Source organism: Gopherus evgoodei, chromosome 4, assembly GCF_007399415.2.
Source record: "Gopherus evgoodei ecotype Sinaloan lineage chromosome 4, rGopEvg1_v1.p, whole genome shotgun sequence".
Taxonomy (NCBI): domain Eukaryota; kingdom Metazoa; phylum Chordata; order Testudines; family Testudinidae; genus Gopherus; species Gopherus evgoodei.
The window spans coordinates 105,365,198-105,374,669 of record NC_044325.1 but is presented as its reverse complement, the minus strand read 5'-3'; the positions used below and the strand labels follow the sequence as shown (position 1 = coordinate 105,374,669).

General features: G+C 38.5%; 1 protein-coding gene across 4 annotated transcripts in view; it reads left to right on the top strand.

The window, feature by feature from the left end:
* The first annotated feature begins 240 nt into the window (after positions 1–240).
* Positions 241–9,472, top strand: part of TUB (TUB bipartite transcription factor) — a 296,542-nt gene continuing 287,310 nt past the window's right edge. For all 4 annotated transcript variants that reach the window (XM_030560445.1, XM_030560442.1, XM_030560444.1 and 1 more), the window contains exon 1: positions 241–376. In XM_030560445.1, the coding sequence (XP_030416305.1) occupies positions 321–376 (56 nt within the window). In that variant the 5' untranslated portion in view covers positions 241–320. The remainder of the gene's footprint in view (positions 377–9,472) is intronic.

Here is a 9,472-nt window from a genome sequence, read left to right as displayed (position 1 = left end):
TAACAACCTGCTGAAAGCATCCTCCTGTTGTTTGCACAGAACATAAACTAAAGCCTGAGAGCAATCCCCACCTCCTGAAAATACAATGGTACATTCCTTAGATTGAGAGTCCCAACTGAATCAGTGGCTGTGCATTTAATTCTGGTCCCATCTTGCATGGCTGTAGGTATCATTCAGCATCCTTGCCGTTGGTTGGTTTTCAGAGACAGGTGTCTTATTTTTAAAACAACCTTCTTGTCCATCCCTCCTGCACAGACAATCAGTGGCTCTGTGCAGGAGAAGCAAGTGATAATAGAAGTGCTGCAGCTGACACCCAGAGAATGGATGGTGTCAGTAGCAACAGGACAATGTCGTACAGTAGATGGAGTTATGACAGGTATTGTATGTCTTAATTTTTTTACCTTGCTTCTTTCTGGTATTGATAAGCAAGGCAAAGCAAATAGAAACTGAATCTGTGATCTCCTATTACTGTCTTTAAAATCTGAATGATACTTTAGGAATACAGGTCTTCTAATTATATAGGCATGACTTTTTCTGTTAGACTCGATGTTGCTTTGAAAATTAGAATGTTTGTTTCATTTATCTATTCTCGCAGAAAGCGAGTTTTTTTCCACCAGGGCAGCACAAGATAATTATTTTATTATTCAATGTGGGGAGAATTGTTAGCTATTTCCATACAGATATCTCCTGGACTTTTTCAGCAAACACTTTGATAATTAGTTTGAAATACAATGAGGAATGAGACAATTGTTCATACAGACCTATGACAAGAGGCATTTGCTTGTCTGTTTCAGTTCAGAGTTGATACCTGGAAATTAAATAACTTAAAATGCTGGAGCCTAAGATGTTCAGGTTTTCAGGACTTCAGGTTTTGTGGTTGTGGTAAAATAGTGATACTTTCAGACAAGAAATCTGAAAAATTCTGTGACAAATGTGCAACACAGAGCTGGAAAATGCTGGTTTAGGTGACCCAATGAAGCCGTTATAAATGCTTAGACTGTATTTTGTGTCAAGATGCAACTATTTACACTTTTATTCCTCCACCTCAGAATGTGTAATGGCAAAATTTTGTCCCATTAATTTGCTTTTCATGTGGCTACAAGGTAACTTGCACAACTAGAATTGAGCACGATTCATGATTATGGCTTGATAGATTTTTTTTTTTAAGGCTTCGCTTTAAATAAAATACCCGCATACTCATCAAAACAATTTAAAAATCTGTAAATTGTACACTTGGGACTGGATTTATGTGCTAATAGGGCTGTCACCACAGTCAGTCAGTGTGACAAAAACAACCATCAGAAATAATCCTTGAAAGGTTTATGAACTGAAAAAAATAATGCTTTGAATGGCACCCACTTTGCCTATGTGTGTAAGGTTACATGGTTTATACACACACACACACACACATACACACACACACACACACGAGTGTACTTCTTAACTTTGTGACTGAAAATCCTATATACATCACTAGAAAATGTATGAATATCATTTTATACGTGTGTCACAATCTATTTCAGATCATGTGGAGGAGAGTGGAAATGTGTGTATATAGGTATATTTATGCAAGCACACGTACAAAAAGATGTTATACAACATGCTGTGTTTGTACGCATGTAATCCTGTCCCCCCTATAGAGAGCAGACACCTTGTCTCTTATGCCATGTTCTAAGTAAAAGCGTCACAACACCATGATATATTTGAGTCTATTCCATGTATGCCAAGCTTTGCAGCTGTTATACCCTAATCTCGTAATGTATGTAACAGAAATTTCAAGAGAATTAGTCTTAGATGTGTTTTCTTTGTGGCAGTGTTTGCTTTAACCATGTTTACTGCTTTAGAGTCAGTTATCCAGTTCACTGTGACAGAAATGATAACTGAAAAGTCTCTATTGCTAATTATTAGCTTTGCATTCAGTATGTGTCCTATACTCATTTCTGTCTGGCTTCTTTGCTCTCTGCATTATATTTTTGGGAAGAAATGCAATATTTCCATGTCTCACTTGCCTTCAGTTGCACAGCTTCCAGATTGTTATGAAAAATTTCAGAAAACAAGGTATATGAGCCAATGCCTGTATAATTTATTCTCTCCCAGTTGCTAATGCTGGAAGGTTGAGGAACGAATTGTTGCTTTTTCAGCTGTTTCTCCCTGCTGAAAAAATGGTGCACAGTTGTTTTTGTACATTGAAACCATCTTCTTACATCTATCTACAAGAAGGTGCCCCATATAATTATAACAAAGATTGCTCCTCTCTAATATCAGAAACCTCATTGTGCTATTTGTATTTGAGGCACTGTACATGATCCATTTTTGCTGATCTCATTGAATGTAAAAAACTGCTGTCAGGAGGAGATAACTTATTTCTGTTAGCATAAAAACACCTCAGGGAATAAGCAGGTTCTATTCATGCTAATATAGTATCCTTTGTTCCTGTGACTGTTTGGGTTTGCCTCTTTGTTACATTTATACAAATGACCAACCAGGCTGGAAGTAAATGCTCAAGATAGGTCTGTGAAGTTTCCCTCTTACAAGTGAGAAATGCACCAAATGTAAGTATACAGTGTGTTCCAAATGTACTCTTCTTATAGACTGTCTTCCCCCATCTCCCTCATTTTTACATCAATCTTACATTTCCTTCAGTTGTGCTTCCTGGAATTTCTACCTCAAGCATTCAAAAATCATGAGTCAGGTCCCCAAAAAGCAAGAGACTGTCTTAAAGGTCATTACACTTAAAAACCACCAGAGGTACTTTTTATTTGCCTTTAGAACATTTAGGGGCAGTTAGGTCATATTGTCAAGCTTGTCTCTGCAACCAAGAGGGCTAGAAGTTTCTTAAAAAAAAAAAAAACAAAAAAAAAACAAAGCTGAGATTCCCCTCTAGTCACTTGCCGACAGGAACTTTAAGAAACAAACTAAATATGCCAGACTCGTGATGAAATCATGAGAGTTGGACACCCTGGTGTAAGAGGAAGTTAAAATTCTACTAGTCCTGGTAACAAACTTCTAACTTATTCCTACTCTAGGGAGGCAGCATGACCTTGGTCAAGTTACCGTACAGTTCTCTGCCTCAGTTTCCCCACCTGTAAAATGGAGAAACTGGTCTCATGTGTAAAGAAATAGCACTATACACCCATTAGGTATTTTTATTGCTCCTTCCAAAAATATCAAAGTAAAATAAACACCACAATATTTCAGAAAGGAGGGGAAAGAGAAGACACCTGCCGCTGAAGTGCTTGCAATTATCATGAAACATTATGACTGGCTGTCATGGTAACTTCACTCCCAGGATAAGTGGACCACAGTACCTTAAAAATATAAAGGCACTTTTAAAAAACAAACACATGCAGCAAATCTTACGTGACTGGCTCTATGTCTTCACTATTCTGTAAGAAACATTTTACGGTAAATTTGTATGCGTCTAGTGATCTTAGCAGAGTCAAGCCAGAAACTCCTGAGTTTCACTGCTCCAGTACCTGAGCAAGGTACATTAAAGGTAGCTTGGGTATGTCTACATGAACTGTCTGCACACTCTGAGACTTCACTGTAAACATTCTCTCTTTTCTCCATGGAATAACAACAATACTTATCTTCCTCCTAAGGGCATTAGGAAGATGAATTAATGTTTGTGGAGCTCTGTAGGTGATATTGTGACATTTCTCATTCTTTTTACTCTGGATTTCGCTATGCTCTGTGCTCTTTTATATTTTATTTTAAATTAGCAAGTTTAAAGAGCTATTTCAGAGGGAGAAGAAGAAAGGTCTTCAGAAGTAGTATAAGAGCAATGATCAACCTTAACAGGTTTCCTTCCCATGTCTACTTAACGATAGGGGTTTTCCCTGCTGTGAATTTTGGAGAGGCCTCATGTCACATGCAATAGCTTTGCAGATAGGGGACTCCTTTTGAAGTTAGCAGTGTGCATGTGATTTCAGAGAGCTTTTAGGATATATATATATATATAATATATATATATATAAAATATGTCCCGACTAGAATGTTTGAGATAGGAGATTCCCAGTAGTAGTGAGGTTGACAGCAGTAAGGCAGGGGCAGACATATTGGTCTCCCCAAATGATATAGTTTGAGATTAGAATGCAATACTCAGCTCTGCCATTGACTCGCTGAGTGACCTCACACAAGGCACTTCTCCTTTGTGTCTGTTTCCCTATATGCAAAACAAGGATTATAATACTTACTCTCCTCACAGGGGTGGTGTTGGGATGAGTTAAATCGGCACAGTACTTTAAACAATCAATGCTGAGTATTGCTATTACTACATTTAAATATCCCCATTTGTTTTCAATTGGGGATAGGTAACAGAGTTTTGATCATCAAAAGCTGCTCCACATACTTTAATTGTGGGACAATGTAATTCTTATTGTGTGTAATTCATGGATTTTTATCTGCAAACTTTAGTCAGATTTTTCAAATGTAGTCCCTGGAATTACAATTTACAAACTCCTTACCCACTACTTTGAAGAATTACTCTATAGAAACAATACTGCTAATTCCAGTGTGTGCCCTATGGATGAAAAAATAGAGAGGGAAAATCTAATGGTGGCAAGAGACCATCTGGCACAAATCCCTCTTTGACCACCATGTTAAGCAGGTAAAGAAAAGAGCCTTGGCTCTTCCCAAAGTAGGGAATGGTGGAGGACAGCACAGGTGTGACAAGGAGTGTATGTCAACTAAGAGAAGGTCATAAATGAATAAATATACAATAGCCATATCTCCCAACTGTTCCTCCTTTAGGAAGGATAATGTCATTTTAGTAGTAAATCTGTCTTTGTTCCACATCCATCTTGTGGTAACCTCTCATTACTGAACATTAACTTTGTAATGCCAAGATATAGACCAGAGTGGATAAAAATTGATTGGAAACAAGATTAAAAAAAATTAAATTGGATTTTTAAATGTAAATACATTTTTCATTTTTAAAATAAACTTGTTTAAAATTGAAACAATAAACTATTTGTGTTAAGGCCTAAAATCATTTAATTTAAATAAAAAATATTATGCAGCGCATGTTTGCTGATGAAGTTTTAAAGGAAGTCAAACCACTGTACTGATCCAAGTCACAGATTAAGCACCTGGATCCAAAGTTTGTTGAGGTGCTAAACCATCTTTTGACAGCAATAGCATGTATTTTCTTCTTTTCAGTTTATTCAACTAGTTCAGTTCAATGACTAGTTCATTCAAAGATAAGAAACTGATTTGAAATTGGGAAAAAAAGGAAAGATTATTTTCCTCTCACATTCTAGGAATAAAAATGAGGTTTGAGAGGATGGGATCTACTAGTTCTAAAATCCTGAAGGACATAGTGACTAGAAACAATCAGTTCATTAACTACAAATAATAGTTATTTTTATTATTTATTATTTGTATTATTGTAGCACCTGAGAGCCTCATCATGGCCAGGATATACTACTTCTGTTTTTTAATAATCAATTTTAAATGCAAAACATGGTTTATTAAATTTTTTTTGTTATTGTATACAGAACATTTAAGGTAACTTCATTTAACTAATAAAAACAATTATAAAAAAGCAGATTCAGTGCATTTTTAATTTAATTCCAATTTTCATTTAAAGAGAGCTTGATATAAATACTAAGCAAAAATTAATAATCTAGTAATTAAAAAATTTATCCAACACTCCATAGCATTAAAAATGTAAATATTAAGAATTTGAATAAATGTATATTAAGCTATATAATACCTTAAATAAATATATCCTCCTAGTCAGCAAAAAATTCCACGTTTAGTATAACGGCTATATTTAGTTGCAAGTCAACATTTTAGTGGTTACCAACCAGTGAGAATCAACCTTTCTTTTGGAAAATAACGAGTGTGCAAATGCAAAACAACATTAAAATGGATACTTTTAATCAAGGTTTCTGCTTACTGATTTAAATCCTGGTTAAAACTGGTGATTTAAATTGCTGTAATTGAAATCAATCCACCCTGTTATAGACTGTGGTTTTTGCTGAAAGAAATTAATCCCATATTGTCTAAAGTTTCTTGTACTAATTGTTTAATCTCATTCAATTCAGATGTTGTCCCAAATCATTGTACTAGATGGTGTGTGTGTGTGTGTGTGAGAGAGAGAAAGAGAAAGAGAGAGAGAGTACTTGATTCGGGAAAGAAAGTTGTAGCTTCGCGAGTATACAATATCAAAGACATTTTTCTCCATGGATCTTTCTTTAATTTACAGACTGTAAAAGGCCGGATGCTGCAGTATTTGGAAATCTAAAATAGGTGCATATCAATGGAGGTCTGGGTTCAAAATATGCAGTTCCCATAAGGACTGCAGCAATTAATTTAAAGAGGCATTCCAAGTACTTACATATTAGCTATCAACTTTTGAGCACATTAAAAAGAAGAGGGAAGAAACCGTAACACCAAGCTAGCAGTCATCTGCACTGGTTACTGAAAATATAAAAGTTTTACCTGTTTACAGGTTTATACCTGTTCACTGCCATCTGCAAATAAAAAAACTATAAAGGAATCTGAGTGACTGCTCAGAAATAAAGCACAACTCCATTTGTGATGATACACAAACTATTTTAAACAAATAAAAAAGAGTGTCCATGATTCTAGGAACTTGGAGGAGAGTTTGGCATTTCTGAAGTGGGCTGATTACTTGTTAAGAGAGAAGGAAGTACAGTCATACCCACAGGACACCACTTCTTAGAATGATTTACTCACAATATGTACTGAGTTCTGATTCTCCCTGAACTAGGCTGTCAGCCTGTTTCCCAGGCGCACACATTTCTGGTGCATAGAAAAACCCTGGTCCCCGCTCAAAGCCAAACCTATTCCACCATCATCTCTCCTTCAGTTCTCCATGCTGAGCATGCTTTTGGCTAGGACTATCTTTGGTTCTAAATAATTTTGCTTCCCTCTCCTCCTTGCCAATCTGTTTAGGATTGTCTTTCTAATAGAAGATCAGATTTTCCCCCCCATCACTGACGTGATGTGGTTCTTTCCTCTGCAAAAGGTCACCCCTGAAACCAATAGGACTAATTATACACAGTAAGGCCTTAATATGTACACTGGTTTAAATAAGTCAGTTTTAAAATCTAGTTAAATTGGGGCAAGCCTCTGTTGTAGACTCCAATTGGTTTTACCTTTGATTATATCAAATCTGTTTAAATCCGTATGTTAATTTACCAATGCAAGCTAAATCAATATAAGCAAGGGCTAAATTGCTTCATGTATGTATATATTTGGGGACTGCGCTCTTTTAACTAGACAGAGTTTGAAATCGATTTAGTTAAACTGATGCATTTTTCCATTAGACAAGGCCCAAGTTACCACTAGTTGTGGTAAAAACAGTGGTGAAAGAAGGAGCCATTTCATTAGATTACACTTTTTGAAAGAGTCTTCTCCTTTTTGCCACAAAAGGTGGACCAGTGTTGAGCTGTGAATGTGGTTAACTCCAATGCGGTCAGGACTCACTTAACTTCTCCCAGTGGCCTTTGTTTAACCCTTTAATGGAACGTTTACTATTCATTCAGTAATGCATTTCTTTAATAGCCCCCTGCCACATCAATATTTTATTTATGCATTTACATTTAAAACAATACAAAATATATCCAAGGCCCTAGGTGCCCTGACACAACATTAACAATGTAATAAACACAGTGAATTCCTAGCAGCGTTAAAGGAATCAACTCAACAGCAACTCAGCCAGCCAGACAAATACAGGGTATGTCTACACAGCAATTTTTAGCCTCTCAGCCCAAGCCCTGCAAGCCCGAGTCAACTGACCCAGGCTCTGAGACTAGGTGCTGCAGAATGTTTGTTGCGCAAAGTATATGTGCCCATGGAAATGCCTTTTGCCCTTCATTGCTGTGGGAAGCAAATCCTCAGCCCTCTCAAAAAAACCTGATTGAACAGGTGTCTTTTGCAGCTTGCTCAGAAAGTCACCAGATTTGGGCTATTTTGTATGTGGGGGGAGTAGGGAGTTCCTGAAGCCCTTGCCGAGATTGTCCTGAAAGCAGCCCTCTTTTATAATAAGGGGGATCCAGCTAATGTACCCCTGCTGATGGCAGCAATGTTGGTATGGCCTGGGAAGTGAGACAATTCCTCACGTAGGGCTTTATAGGTCATAACTAACCATCAAATTCAAAGACTACCAATATTGCTGCATGGGAAAACATTTTTCCAGGCTTTACTTTATATTTTCTTGCTGTCCTTTCAGGAAAGGAATACAGATATATATGTCAGTTGGTTTTTAAAAATTAATAAGTATATCTCCAATTATTAATATCTTATCTCCTAGAACTGGAAGGGACCTTGAAAGGTCATTGAGTCCAGCCCCCTGCCTTCACTAGCAGCACCAAGTACTGATTTTTGCCTCAGATCCCTAAGTGGCCCCCTCAAGGATTGAACTCACAACCCTGAGTTTAGCAGACTAATGCTCAAACCACTGAGCTATCCTCCCCCCAATGCTGGGTTAGCAGAGTCAAGAAATTGTTACAGAAACATGTTTGTAGTGATGCTTCACAGTTCCGTCAATTAATTCAAGGAAGGTGGCAGTTTAGCAGTTTTCCCCTTCCTTGGCATTTAAAAACCAAGTTTCTAGGTAAACCTCTTTCCCTCTTCTGTCTGTGAAACTCTGCCATGCTGGGTCAGCTATTTGAATCGTAGCATTTTGGAATGAGTTAACTGGTTTAGGAGAGTCGTGTCACTTCCACCAACTGGTGATTGTGATTTGTGCTGCAGCTAAGAAACAGGTAATCAGTCCTTTGTATCTCTTATAAAGCACTGATTTTTTTTTTGGAAAATTAAACAAAAACACTGATGGATTATCTGAACTCCCCAACCTCTTTCCAAAATGTCTTAATTTTTGGACAAGTTCTCTGTGATGGGGTTAAACTCACCACCGCTGGCGCCCCCTGCCGGTCACTCTGGGAATTAACTCTCGACCGCTCCGGGGCGTCCTTGGAGCCTGGTAGCTTGCCCATTGTCTCTGTGCTGCTGCCCTGGGACTCACATTGCTCCCTGCTCGGCGGCGTTCCCTTCAGGACAGTCTTCATCCACTTCAGGACACTGCCCTCCAGCAGTGCCCACTGTTCTGGTCTCACCCCCTTCCAGGTGGAGTTGTTAACAGCCATCCTTCTGTTTGCCTCTGCCTTGGTGGCCAACCACAACCCTAGAGTCTATGTCAGCTCCTCTCCTCGGTGGTCAGGGGCAATGAAAGGGGGGCAACGGGGGGAACCCGGTTCCACCCAGTACTCTGGGTCCCGACCCAGGGACCCTCTAGCAGCAGCCTCTCTCTGTCCTTCTCTCCTCGCTTGTCTGCTTTGTTTCCCTGGGCCACTTCCCCTTTGGCTCTATGCACTTTTTCAACCCCTTCTAGCAAGGACTGCAGCCTGGCAGGTATCTGGGCCGGACCTCTGCTCTGCTCCCCCACAAGCCTGCCCAGCACTGCTCTGTCCAAGGTGCTGCTCTCCCTCACTAGTCAAGG